This window comes from Brachyhypopomus gauderio, chromosome 15 (assembly GCF_052324685.1).
Source record: "Brachyhypopomus gauderio isolate BG-103 chromosome 15, BGAUD_0.2, whole genome shotgun sequence".
Classification (NCBI taxonomy): domain Eukaryota; kingdom Metazoa; phylum Chordata; class Actinopteri; order Gymnotiformes; family Hypopomidae; genus Brachyhypopomus; species Brachyhypopomus gauderio.
In genome coordinates, this window is record NC_135225.1 from 16,288,626 (window position 1) to 16,303,444 (window position 14,819).

General features: G+C 39.7%; 1 protein-coding gene across 2 annotated transcripts in view; it reads left to right on the top strand.

Annotated features, from left to right (window-relative positions):
• itga9 (integrin, alpha 9) overlaps positions 1-4,180 on the top strand; it is a 55,014-nt gene extending 50,834 nt beyond the window's left edge. For both annotated transcript variants that reach the window (XM_076974274.1, XM_076974275.1), the window contains exons 26-28: positions 137-232; positions 984-1,103; positions 3,270-4,180. In XM_076974274.1, coding sequence (XP_076830389.1) covers positions 137-232; positions 984-1,103; positions 3,270-3,368 — 315 coding nt within the window. In that variant the 3' untranslated portion in view covers positions 3,369-4,180. The remainder of the gene's footprint in view (positions 1-136; positions 233-983; positions 1,104-3,269) is intronic.
• The last annotated feature ends 10,639 nt before the right edge of the window (positions 4,181-14,819 follow it).

Sequence of the window (14,819 nt, forward strand, 5' to 3'; positions counted from 1 at the left end):
TATATATATATATATATATATATATATATATATATATATATATATATATATATATATAGATAGAATGCTTTATTTATTTATATATTATATATATTTATCTGAATGCTTAAGTAAGCTTCTGTTGTGCTTTGCACAGGATAGCTCCTCAGTGATCCAGTTTGTGACACGGGCTCACGTCCAAGTGGACAACCAGGCTGTGGAGGTGCCCAGCGGTTTGCCAGAGGACATTTCTGTGAGTAAAAGATTCTGTATCATTCTGTATGATTACTGCATCAACTAGTATTCCAACATACATTAAAAAAAAAACTATGGATACCACTTAACAATTTGACTGCACTTTGAAGTTTATGAATGATTTTAAAATATTATAAAATTAAAATAATAAAAATAAGACTGTAAAAACTCTTTAATAAACAGTTAGTGAATTTGGTGCACTTAGTAAATTTCCTACCCAGTGATACAGAGAAAATGCTGGTACTAAAAACCAGTGTCATGACCCAGAAACCCAGACCACCCTCCTAAGCAGAATAAAATCATTTTTCCACTTCATCGGGTATCAAATCCATTAGACAAAACCTCTGTACGCTGGTTGATTGACAGCCCCAGTAAAACATGTAACTGGGCAACAATAGAGATGACATGGCGATGGAGTCTAGCACCTCCTGAAGCCGAGCTTTCAGCTAATTGGGTTGCTGACACACTCTTGTCTAGCTGACCCCCAAATACTGCCGGACATGAGTTGATTCAGCATGGGACTATAAAGCAAATGACTGCCTTCTCTAGCCTTTAGCAAATGGGACCATACCCAACTGTCCCAAGGCAGGTCTTTTTTTGATTAGAACATGACTGGACTCCATGACTGGAGACAGATTTATATCAAGAGATTTTGTTTATTTAGTTTTTATTTTAGTTTATTTATGTTTAATGTTCACATAAATATGTGTGTGTATGTATATGTTTAATCTTCTTGTTCTAACTTGCAGCTGGTATTTGAGGCACTGCACAGTCAGGAGCCCAGGGGTTATGTAGTAGGTTGGATCATCGCTATCAGCCTACTTGTGGGAATCCTGATCTTCCTCCTGCTGGCTGTACTGCTTTGGAAGGTACTGTATTAACACACCAGCCCTGTGTCTATCAAACTGACAGAAAGGACTCAAGCCTTATTTTTCCAATCAAGGAAAACAATACAACATAGACTAAGTCCTCTCACATAAACATAAGTTCTCTCAAACATTCAGTTATACATTTATAATTATGCTCTTTCTTTACAATTGGTAAAGCTCCTTTGTGACAACATGTGTTGTAAAAAGCGCTATATAAATAAATTTGACTTTGAATTTGACTTTGACAGGTGAGTATGTGAAAACTGTTGCACCCAGGGATTAGCTTCCTGTCTTTGCCAGCTCCAGAACTGTTCTTCTTCCCAGTTTTAGGCCTGTGACATAAACGTAGTGAAACAGAAAGCAAGAAACTGAGCCTTCCCCTTTATTCACTCTGCATTGTGATTATGGTGTAATAAAGAACACATTTTAATGGCAGCAGCACAAAGCTCTGTCAAGATTGGCATTGGATGCTTATTGTTCAGTTGTGTGCTGATCTGGGTTGGTTTGCTTCCCTTGAATAATTCTCCAATTCTCTGATCTCCAATCAGAGTAATGCCTCTGTACCCAGGTGCCTTTCCTAAGACTGTAGCTCAGGAGCACTGCTCCTTCATTGTGTTATGCAATTCATACAAATGAGAAATAAAGTCCTCTCTTGTGACCCAGACAGTATATGTTCATCATGCTGTCTGGTTCTATATTTAAAGCTAACATGAGCCAAATGAAACAATTGATTTACATTTAAAAAGTCCTTGCCAGTCCTAAAGAGCGAAGCAATTACAAGGCAGCAATGGTGTTATCAGTGTCTGAGGAATGGGACCATTCCCAACTGTCCCAAGGCAGGTCTTTTTTTTTGTTAGAATATATTTAGAGCTCCAGCCAAATAAGCCATAATACAATACAATAAACCAGTGCAGGTCTATGATTAACATTTGGTGGAGTTCATTTTGACCTGTCAACTGTGGTAATACTAAGGATGGAATATTTAGTTAGTAGTTAATAATTAATAGGATCACTTACAGAAAAGTTTCTACTACACTAACAGTAAACAGCAAAGTCTGGAGACTTTGGTCTTTATAAAATTAGTGTGTTACAGTTGTTCCTTTCTTCACCTTTTACCTCTTGACGTGGAGACACTTTATTCACATGTCTGGATGTCTGAAATAGCCACTGTCAGAAAGTGGTTTAGCAATGAATAACAGATGTAACCAAAGAATGGGATTTATCAGGTCAAAATGCTCTTGGCCAATGAAGCAAAGACACCTACCCTTACACAGCACTGTGGATCGAGGGCCATCGCAGCCAGATTCACTTTAAGACAGCTTTGAATATGACTTCTGAAGAGATCATGAATCTATGAATTATCTTGTTAAAAATTTAATCAGTCCACAACATAGTATTAAATTATAGCATAGGGATTGGATAGATATTTGCATTCTTCCAGCATTAACTGACAATGTGGGAGTCTTTTCTGCCCCTCAAGTAGCATATGCCCAGTTCAGCCTCTTGTTCACACACTACTGCTTTTCTTGGACAACCTGAGGGGCCAACTTTCTTAATTGACAATGAAAAGAACAAAACCCAGAGCTGACAATAATTTACATCTATTCCCCATACACATATCCAAGAAGGTAGAATCTTCGAGGAACAGTGGCAATCAACTAATTTCTGAAGGCCCATTTAATACTAATCCTTTTCCCCTCTACTGTTTTCTACTGGGAATACCACAGTGAAAACCTGGAATGTTGGGTTGGAGATATGTTTCCCTCCTACTCCTCAAGTCCCTGGAACTGCCAAAGCAAATCCATTTTTACAAGAGGTGCACATGTCCACCAATGCTCAATTCAGGAAATTCCTGAGGAGAGCAGTAGTGTGTGTATCAATAAATAGTGCTCAAAGCAAAGACAAATCCACAGAACCATGAGGAACATCATTGTTACTACTCTGACACCATTCTTCACAGTAGCTCCATTTGGCCATCTATATCGAACAAAATTCTTTAACTCATCAATTGTTTTTTTACTCACTGACTTGTGTGCCATGGAACTCTTTCCATTAAGTGCCTGGTTTGTTATCGAACAGAATGTGTTTTCATCTATTCAACCATTTGTCCTCTTATCAGGATGTGCATACCCAGTATGGTAACATGCTAAAATTTTTGCTTTGCAGATGGGTTTCTTCAGGCGGCATTACAGAGAAATCATAGAAGCTGAAAAGAACAGAAAAGACAGTGATGAGAGCTGGGATTGGGTCCAGAAGAGCCAGTGAGACCTATAACTGTTTTTAGAAGATCCAATAAGCTGCTATCTTCACCATGGCCATGCTCAAGACCCATTCCCTCCAGTCTTCCATATGTGGAAGAGAAGAATATTCTCCAAATTTTTCGGAGGTTTGACACTTTTTTATGTAGGTCGATCAAATGGATATTTGAGGTGACAATTTGACTCACCTCAAAAGACTCGTAGTGGAATTCCATTGAACTCAGTGAAAGTGGCTTCCTACCAGTGGGGCTGAGAAATGAAAGAGAAGAAATGGAGACTTCCTCAGAAGAATATTGTGTCAAAACTAGCAGACAATAAAAACCCTCAGGGCGCTTTTTTATTCTTTTATTTTTTCAACATACTCAGTGTTGTATAGTTGAGAGTTTCAGGAGGGCTTGGAGTATTTTTTTATTTTTTTGAAAGCACTGATAATTGACACATGCCAAAGATTTTATACTCTTCATTCAAATCTTCAATCAAACGAAAGTATTTTATATGAGGTATAACAAAGATGGAACATCTTGAGAAAGATGGATTGTACCTCGTTTGTTATTTTTATTGATATGCAGAAGATTGAAAGATTCAGTTCCTGTGTTTGAATATTCAGCAATTTTTTGCATCCTATTTCTCCAGTGAAAAGAGAAACTAACTAATTAAACATAAGAAACTGAGAGGGTCATGTCAGTGTCAGTTCTGAACTCCATGATCATATGTAATAGCTGTTTGCTATCACTAGCCTGCATTTGCACTAAATAATGCCCACAATGCTCATAATGTTATAAAAAAAAAGAACTCTGGATAAAGGGTGATGAAAATTTTTCATGTTGTCACTTTTCTTTTACTACAGCGAGTCATTCGTGTGTCCTCTCTCTCTCTCTCTCTCTCTCTCTCTCTCTCTCTCTCTCTCTCTCTCTCTCTCTCTCTCTCTCTCTATATATATATATATATATATATATATATATATATATATATATATATATATATATATATATAGAGAGAGAGAGAGAGAGAGAGAGAGAGAGAGAGAGGGAGAGAGAGAGAGAGAGAGGGAGTCCAGTCTGTGATGAGATATTTAGAGTAACCATTATTCAAATACAGCACCTAAAAACAGGTGAGAATGTGCTGTGCTTCATGACTGCACCTAGCCCTGTTCTTTGGGGCTTAGGGGAAAAGCCTCCTTTAAGTCAACACTTTGGAATGCGAGCGCTGCCTCACAACTTATGTGTTACCAAACCCTGCTCATGATCAGAGGTGTGTAGTATTAACATAGTGAAACATTCTTCAGATTCAGTACAATATAGAAAGACAATGTGTGTTCACTTAAGTATGATTTGAAAAGTAAAAGGTTAAAGCATTTAAATGTAAACAAGAGAAAATGCAGGAATGTGGAAGAATCTTGCACGTTCAGACTCTAGTGTGGAAGCCTAGCATACAGAGACCTCTAGGCACACCTTTGCTCAAGCCATACCTACAATCTTTATCACAAACTGATTCATATTTTAAATGCTAGAAAATGTTATACCTGTATATATAAATTTGTCTCAAACTTTGTCTGGAATTATGCCGCAATTGTATTGGTTACACACTTGAAAATTCCGAAATGTCATCTGGTTAAGATGAACCAAGATGTTTTTTATATAATTCACTGTAGCCTATTACTGTATTTTAAGTATTTTAAGTTTGACTGATAAAAAATGTCACCACATTTATACAGAAGTCAGCAAATATTTCAGTTACTTCACTGCTTAGCATTCAGATACTTTAGCTTTACTAGTATCTGAAAGATTCACAGAAAATAGGCTTGTATATTTGATCCATTACATCACTGGCATGGCATACACAACTCCACATTTCTCCCCTGCACCTTGCACAGGTATAAGAGAGAAATACTTGACATTGTAAGTGTAAAGTAACTGTGAGTGTTTTTAGCAGTGTTACCATTATCACCTATTTTGAATAAACTACTGTCACAATTTTTCATTTTTGTAAATGCATTGAGATCTATGTTTGTTGTACAAGATAATGTTCAAGCTGTATATTTATCTATTGATTTTTCCGTTTTAAAATAAAATTTCAAAACTGGGTGTCTAGCCGAATATCTCTCATGCCTTCTGAGCAAGACAGCAATTGATGTAACACTGTCGCCCTCTAGTGTTTTCGATGTGCCCTTACACGAAAAAGATAATAGAGCGCAAGTGTACTAATCCACCAGATATTTAAACTAATATAAAACTTGGAACTCTAACACGTAAAAATAAAGCGCCAGCTTTATTCCTAAGCCTAAACTAAAAAAAAATGTGGGTGTATATATGTTTGGGTGAATATATGGGACGAATGTGTGTGTGTATATGTGTTTGGGTGAATGTGGAAGAGGTGTTGCATGATTGGTATTGCTGAACAGGGCTACTCTCTGCCGTGGGTGGTGGAGATCTGGGTTTGGATGCGGTGGCGGCGTGTGGTGTCTCCTTGGTGTCCCCAGGTCGACCTCTTCCTGCCTCGAGTGTGTGTGTGTGTGTGTGTGTGTGGGGGGGGGGGGGGGGGGGGGGGGGGGGGGGGGGGGGGCAGTGAGACGCGGTGCCTAATGAGCCAACTAGTTAGCTGGCTCTCCTCTTCCAGAGGACTATTTCTTCTGGACTGGCTTTGCCCATATTTGTCCCAACACCTGTCCCCTCAATTTTAACTGCACCATAGTATCACACACTACCCTACATTCATATACAGCAACACCTACACACAACACTGCACTAGTGGTGGAGGGGTGGGAAGGTCTTCCCTCACCCGTTTCCTGCTCCCTGCCAAGGCAGGAATTGGACGCTGGTGCGGGGGCTAAGCTGGTGACGTCCTGGGGCTGCTGCTGGTCCTGGTTGAGCCATCCATCCGCCTCGGAGGTTGTGTGGATGTGGATGATTGTGTGTCTCGGTGGGAGGGGGGCCCTGCCGGGTGATAGGAGGCTCTCGGGGAAGGGGAGGGGGGGGGGGGCATCTTGGGAGGTGGCTCTGTTTCCTCTGGTTCCCCTGGGCCTGCACTCCATGGTTGGGAGGGTGCTGTCCTGGGTCTCCCTTTCCCAGCCGCTGGGGCGGGCATATGGGGGTCACTGGGAAGTGTAGCCCTACGACTCCACTGCTCCTGGAGGGGCCGCGGGTGGGCAGGACTCCCTGGTCTTTCTCTGCCTGCCTCTGGCCTCTGGGGGGAATGTTGTCACAGCTTTCTACCCTCGTTATTATGTGCATTCCGTGCATTTATCCTCTGTTGCACTTACATAAACACACACACTCACACATACACACACATCACAGTCATTTGTGTAGTTTTTCCCAAGTGCTGTATGTCTTAGAAGAGCAGAAAGTGTACCTTTCAGGAGCAGCAGTTGGTGAACCATTGCACTGGTCTTTTCCCTTTTTACTTTCTCTCCCCCTCTTTTCTCTCCTCTCCTGAATGGCCCACCTAACCTCAATTATTTTCATCACTATTGTACTATTTTCATCACTATTGTATTATACTGAATTGTTTTCATTTGATCTGTACATAAAAACAAAGTTGTCCTTCAAAGATGGGGGGGTGGAGGTGGGCTAAAAAAAAAAAACAGCTTTTAGACTGAGACTATTCCTAAGCCTAAATTTAAAAAACAAATGTTTTATTTCATATTTTGCATATTTTATTATTACACAGTTATAACTTTTGCACTCACAACAGTAAAATGATATTAATATCCTTCAGTCATCTAATTATTTAATGAAGTCTTGGATTTGGTAAGTTGCTTTTAGACACAAGAGAACCAACCACAGACCTCTCCAGCAAATTACCTGTATAATTAATGTGTTCCTACTACATTACAGCTAGTTGCACAGAGCTGCTACAACAGCAGGTAATTATCAAGTGTTTCTGACATTACTTACAATTTACATTTTGAAGGGTAATGTATATATTTGTATATTTATAATGCTATACATATATAGTGTGTGTGCTATAAAACTGAACAGAATGAACACGAATTCTAAAATGTTATTTCTCTCACAAGCAATGGCATCCACGGTAGAGGACGGCCTGATAAAGACCAGTTCTATAGAGCGGGTTGTGGCACCCATTGCAACTCATCTGTGTTACCTTACGCTTCTGTCTGAGAGTGAGGGGGAGCCGGGACAGTTCAACCAGCTGGAGATTGCAGCTCAGACAATAGCCAAGGCGTCCAAGAACATGGCTGCTGTAGCAACAAGGTTAGTTGTCAATTTTATACAAATAATGTTAGAACTGAACTTCAGTGTATTTCTGCAGCAGTGATGATTATTGGTCTAGTATGAGTAATACTGAGGAAAAAAATGAGTAATGTGTAACCTAATTTTCTGAAGCACAATGTTCAACTGTTCAGCAAATGCTGACCAAGGACGAGTACTTACCTTTCAAATCAAAAGTTGATCAAACAAAAAAAATTTAATTGCCTTTTAAAGTCAATGTACATAATGTACCATATTACAACATGCCAAGAGCATCATGACAAATATGTCTTATTTTTGTTCTTGTTGATCCATAAACAAAACAAAATTAAGTTGCTCTGGATAAGAGTGTCTGCTAAGTGGCTTAAATGTAAATGTAAAATGTATAATATTTGAAGTCTCTAAGTGGTATCAGCATATTAATGAATAATGAATTAATGAATAATGAGTACCATAAGTTCAAATTTCTCACTGAGCTTTGTAGGAAACTGGGGAGCAGAGGCATCCTGTTTCCACTGTTAATACGCACTGTTCACAATAATTAAGTTTTTGCACTCAGTAAAACCTGATATGTTGAACACAATTCCCCAAACCAACATGATTTTCAGTGGTCTTCAAGGTGCATTGTTCAAATAATAGCACAGACAGCAGGAGTAACCAGAGCATCCTTCTCAACTGTTTTGTAACAGGGGTGAACCCGAGGGTAGAGAAGGATCCATAAGCAGGTGTAAAGATCTCAAATTTAATATAGAGAAAAAATGAACCCCGAAGGGTAGACAGGCAGCAGGACAAAAAGGGCAAGGCAAAAATTGAAGGGTCAAAAACCAGAGAAGACTAAGAGCTGCAGACAAAGGGCTAGACAGGTGGGAGGATATCAAAAAGACAGAGCAAGGATCAGAATATCAATCAGAGAAATACACAGGAACACGGCTTGGTAATGACACTCAGAGAGGGAATACTTCGCACTGGTGAGTTGTACACAGAGTCTTTATGTAGGGCTTGTTGATAGTAATTGAAGTCAGGTGTGACGGTCAGTATTCTGGCGATGGCGCCCTCTGGCGGTCCCGGGTGTGATCGGCATTCCTGACAAGTTTCACTCCTGTATTCAACCCACAATTCTCAAACGATGTATTTCCAATTTATTGGGATCAGGCCCAAATTAACAAGGAAGGTCCTTTAACCTGCCCCAGCTCAGACATGGAATAATCTACATAAATCTATATTTTTTCTTTCTGTGTAAAAGTTATATTCTTACTACATTGAACTACAATGTTTACTTCTAAATGCAATCTTGTAAATCTATTAATAAAAGTAAACAATTTGGGAAAATGTTTGTGCTGCATTGCTCTTTCTGCACACTCAGGTATTTCTAGCTTATAGTCAGCAAATGTCTAATTTTGAGCAATATGCATTTGAGATAATAGTTTGCCAGACAAAGATGTATTGAGTGATGAGTCTGGATTTTATAAAACATTTTCTGAAATGAAAGTATGTTTAAGCAGTTGTAAAAAAAAAAAGGTACACACACTGTAAGTCTGAGTACATCTGTTTGCCTTTATCACAGAGTGATGGCAGGGTCAGATGATGATGTCATGAGGATGGAAACGAGACCACTGCTGGAGTTCTTGATGATGTCAGGACAGCATGTACTTCTTGCTACCCAAAAACTCAGCATACAACCAGATGTTGCAGAACACAAAGATGAACTTGTTGAAGCCACTCAAAATGTGCTGCTGGGAGTGATAAAGGTGAGGAAAAAACATAATATTGTCATGCATGATGTGCCATATCTGTGTTTTGTATCCCATGTGCTTCTTTAATTTACCCACTTCATTAAACACCACATATTTATTGTAATGTTGTAGAACTAGGAGGCTGAGATGAGCAAGGTTTATCATGAGCTACTCCTAGATCTAGGATAAAAGGACTGTCCAAGGTCATCATACCAATTTAAATCTCATGAGACATGATAAACAATTCTAAACAAACTTGAATATAAGAAAAGGAAAACACCCTACTAACAAACACAAACCAGAAATCGGGGAACCAAACAAATCCAAAATAATTTTAGCATGCAAGACTACTTAACAGCTGACTAGGGAAAAGAACTACAGATACGATAAGGACATCAACAAGATATGCACACAAACACAGATGGTAGAACAGACCATAAAACTGACACAACAATCTAGGGACAAAATAGCACAAATCGATAAACAAACGCCATTAGAAAGACCACAAACAAGAACAAAGTATAAACCAGAACCAATGAGCCTAACCAAAGATTGACCCACGAACAACGACTGAAAACAAGAGGTATATATATTCAAATTAACTAGATCCAATAAACTAGGAACACCTGAAACTAATAACCAAAGGCGGAGACAACCAAAAAGGCGTGGCAAACTGCTAAGAAAAGCACATGGGATAAAAGGTCAAAGTAAAAGTCAAATTTATTTATATAGCGCTTTTTACAACACATTTTGTTACAAAGCAGCTTTACAATCGTATGGGTCCAGATACAAAACAAAGACATGACAGGCGGAGCCAGGCATGGCAAATAGCATCAAAAGTATAGTATTATGTACTGCAATGTGAGAAATGTAATAGAACATCACTGTAGGTGTCACATCAGCAAATTAAACTCACCTTGTATTCATGCAGATTCTTTTGGTAGAGGATGATGCGACTGTAAGGAAGATCATGGCTGCTGCTCAGTGGGTACTGGATTGTTTAAATCAAATAGGAGCTGCTACAGACATACATTCATTGCTAAACGGATTCCAGTTATATTCTAAGTCGATGCAGCTCCTTCACAATTTGTTGGTGGTGAGGATACCAGACCTACGTGACCACAGGCAAAGAGAGCATATACAATCCTCTATGGAAACTTTGACAAGATGCATCTCAATGCTCCACACAGCCATGTACACAACCATCAAACATCCATCCAGTGAGGAGGCACAAAGTGCAAAGAAATACATTCTCCATCAAGTGGACTCAAATATAAATAATATCATAATCACACTTAAGAGCAACTGCGAACATGTGTCCACAGGATTATGTGGACATTACACTGAGCGACGAAACAGATTATTGAGCTTGCTGTCTGATCCAGGCTGCACTTTGTTTAAAAACAGTGACTTTGACATTGCACTTCGAGACTTGGTGTTCCACAGCATGGCCGTTGCAAACTCTTCTCGGAAACAAATACGTTCTTGTGTGACTGCCAAATGTAAAATTGTCCTCCAACTCTGGTCAGATATATCACAGCAGATGAAATGCTGCACGTCTAAGCAGATGTCAAACGAATGTCAAGAGAACTTACGTGTTACTCTAATGAAAGAAATCCAGAAACTTGATGAGGCAGTGGTGAAAGCAACTCTGTACCAGGTAATGGACATCTTTGTCACAACTTCAGCACCTCTAGAGCAGTTGATAAACACTGTATCCTGCATCTTAGAAGGTGAATCAGATAGTGATTTGGACCTGGATCAACTTCAAACTCTAGCTAAGGCTTTCATTGCCTATGCAGACAGGATGGATCAAATAGCTAGCTTCATCTCAGCCTTAGCCAGTGATAAGAAGAGTCTTGGGAGTGTTGAAAACTCCAGGGCTTGCCTTATGCACATCAAGGATGGAGTCCCTCCACTTCTGCTGGAGCTTAGGGCAAACTCAGTTCAGTACCATGGGGCCCTACATAAACTGATGAACATTCACCACAAATGGACAGAAGAAACAGAGCAATTGCTGAACATATTCACTACTGTCATCAATGTTAAGGACTTAATGAATCTTGATGTGCAGGAAATGAATTGTGATTTAGAGAGCTGTGTAGAGGCACATAAAGTGCAGGATCACCCACTGTTGTGCAAACATTTAAACTTTCTAATTGTCAGAATGAGCCACATTATTCAGTTTGTAAGGCAGCATGTCGATAAGAGTGCTGATCCCATCTATCGTAACGGGCTTCTTGTACTCATAAGGCAAGCTGAAAGTTCTGCAGCTGAAGTGGCAGATTATGCAACAGATATATTTAACACAAACTTCAATGAGGATGCATTCTCCTTACTAGCTAATTCAGTGTCAGTGGCCATTAGGCACTTCAGTGTTCTACTTCAGGGTTTAGATGGTTTACAGCACCCACATCTGCTTAGCCCACTGCGAGAAGGGGCCCGACAGCCTCTTATTACTCCACCATTACCCCCCATTACAGATGTTCAAAGGTCAATAAATGATCATGCCTGCTCTGAACATAAAGATTTAGCAATTGGGCTGAAGGATGAACCTCCAGAAAATGATGGTCCTAAAACCACTGTATTGGATATGTTTGATATGGACATAGAGGGATGGAAATCAACTTTTACTACAGACTGCAACCTTCAGCAAACACCAGAAAATATTGACTTGTTGCCTGTCTTATGTGAAGTGGTTCACATGACCAAGAGTAAAGATGTCGAAGCTTTAAATATAGCTTGCACAGAGGTTGTGGAACTTTCGAATTGTTATACCCAAGCCGCAAAAGAGGCTGCCATTTGTGTAGAGAAAGCTGACATTCAGGACATAGAAAGCCTTAGGTCTGAGATAGTGGCTCTGACACCGCTACTTGTCCAAACAGCGCAGGAGACTGTCATGAGCTCAGCCAAGAGCACAGATACTGTCTACAGACACAGCACTCAATTCTCTGATCTCATCAAAAACACACGTAAGATCCTGATGCCAGTGACTGGCATGTGGTACCATGCTATCCAAGCCATGATTCAGAGCCATAAACCAAATGTGGCAGACATCTGCATCCAAGAACTCACAGACGTCATGCATTTGTGCACAGACACTGTGCAGCTAATGACATCAACAGACCTTAAGGTGATAGGCGAAGGTAATGAGAGCATGTCATCTCTACTTAGCAAGCTACAAAAAGCCCAAACCAATACAAAGAATCTCACAGACCTCCTTGGCTCAAAATTGATGGGCGGAGCAAGGCTGTGTGCTGCAGGATGCGAGCTTGATGGAAACTGTATACTCTGGGCATTGTCTATCCAAGTTCTCTTAAGCTCACTGGATAGGGTTTTAGGAACAATAACAACTCATGGCAGAGGACATCAGATGACACCCAAAAAATGGTTGGTAGTGATGTCTGAAAATTCACTTCGAATCCAGGAGGCAGCAAGATTGTCTTCAGTAAACTGCAGAGATAGCTATAAAGTAAAACTCTTGAAAGAACTGCAAGATGAAGTGAAGACCGTCACTGAAGTCTATATACAGGCTGCAGAGACTGTTGCCCCATCAGGTGTCCTGATCCTCGCAAGAACAGAATTCTTACAGAGACAGCTTCTGATTAAAATGAAGGCACTCTCATGCCTTTTGTGCAGAGTTAATGAGGAGTATGTTTCTGCAATTCAAAACACTGTCTCCTTGGCTTACTCAGTAATAATGAATGACAGTTCAATGGAAGCTGAGGGGACTCGATCACAGTTTGAAACAACTGCAGAATTGCTGTTGGGGAATGTAAAAACTGCCACAGAATCCATCCAAGACTGTTTAAATTTCATCAGAGACCCGCGTGAGCGATCCAGTCTAAGGTTTATTAATGACCATCTGTGGTTTCAGATGTCAGAGATAGTTAACAGGGCCAGGTTCCTGGTAGAGACACGGTGTGTCTCTGAGACTTTAAGCCTTGACATTCAAACACAGTGCTGGTCAGCCAAAGCACATTACCTTGTAACAGAACTATTCAAAATAGATGGTATTCTTTATATCACAAAAGAGCAAATCAAGTTTGGTTTGCAGGGCAAAGAGCCCAGTGGTGCCGTGGAAATTAATATTACAAAAAACTCCATCTCAAAGGACACCACATCTCCTAGACAAGTCATCACAGAAAAAACTAATCCTGTAAACATCCTTCAAAAAACAAAAACCATCCAACAACCCAAATTGGTAAGATTTTGTTATGCATTCAGTGTGATCATTCAAATCAATTTTCAGATGAAATTCTATTAAATGGCATATTATATAACATGACATACTAACACATTATATTACATAGGATCTGTTGTCTCGGACAAGCTCTGCAGTGCCCGTTTTCAGCTCTGTGGATCCAACTTTGACTTACACTTCACTCTTCCTAAAGCAAGAGACAGGAATGTGGGATGTGCAGGGTAATCAAATTGTCAAGGCGACTAAAGAAATGGCTGACATAATCTGTCATATGACCCAATACTTAAAAAGGAAAGGGCCAATTCAGGTAAGAGTGAACCATAACCTTGAATTAGTGTGTTATGGGTCCAATTTTTATGTTTGCATATTTCCCTTACAGAGTAAAGATGCTTTTGTAACATCAGCTAAAGATTTAGTTCTAAGCTGCCAATCTATCACAGACTTTGTGAAAGTTGTAGCAGACCACTGCCTGGACAAACACTGCACTAAGGAACTTTGCATCATAGCAGAGCAGATTGTCACCATTACCAACCAGCTCACCATCATTTCCAGGTAAGTCAATCAACCATGTATTAAAGGGATTGGCATCCTTGGCAGTGTTTCTCTCGATATCCCATCTTCATTTTAACTTTTATCAACCAACAAACCATTAATCAAACAAACATGCCAATATCTCATGTGACCCAAGGGGTACATGGTGTGTTCCCAGTGTCAGTGCAGTGACTCCTGGGTGTAAATCATCAGATGAAATCCTAGTGAAAAATGCACAGAATCTGCTTCAGACTGTTATCAATGGAGTTAGAGCCACAGAGACTGCTTGTATAAAGGTAACAAGTATAACCACTTATTAACAAAAGCTAATAAATATTGTTCAGATTGTAAACATTGATGCTAATGGTCACCAATATTAGAAAATGTATTATAGCACAGTCCAATCACTTTGTACTTTTGACTTGTATCCTTTTAAATTTGCATTTTGTAACAGTTTCCATATTCCATAAACTAACATGATTCATTAGGTTTTTTAATTTGGAAGGGCTTGAGACAACCTGAGCCCAACTCTGAGGCAGCAAAGGCAGCTTCTCTCTGCTTCCAGTGGAAAAAGAACCTCCTCATCCACAGAGCACAGGAGCATCTGAACCCTGAGACCGACGATCTAGGGCTTCGCAGAACCGCACTGCGTCCTGCAGCACCCAGCCTTGCTCCTCCCATCAATGTGCTCAAAATATGCAAATAAAATTTTATATATAAACTGTAATAACATTCATCATTAAAAAATGGACAATTGCATTCTCCACATAAATGAAAAA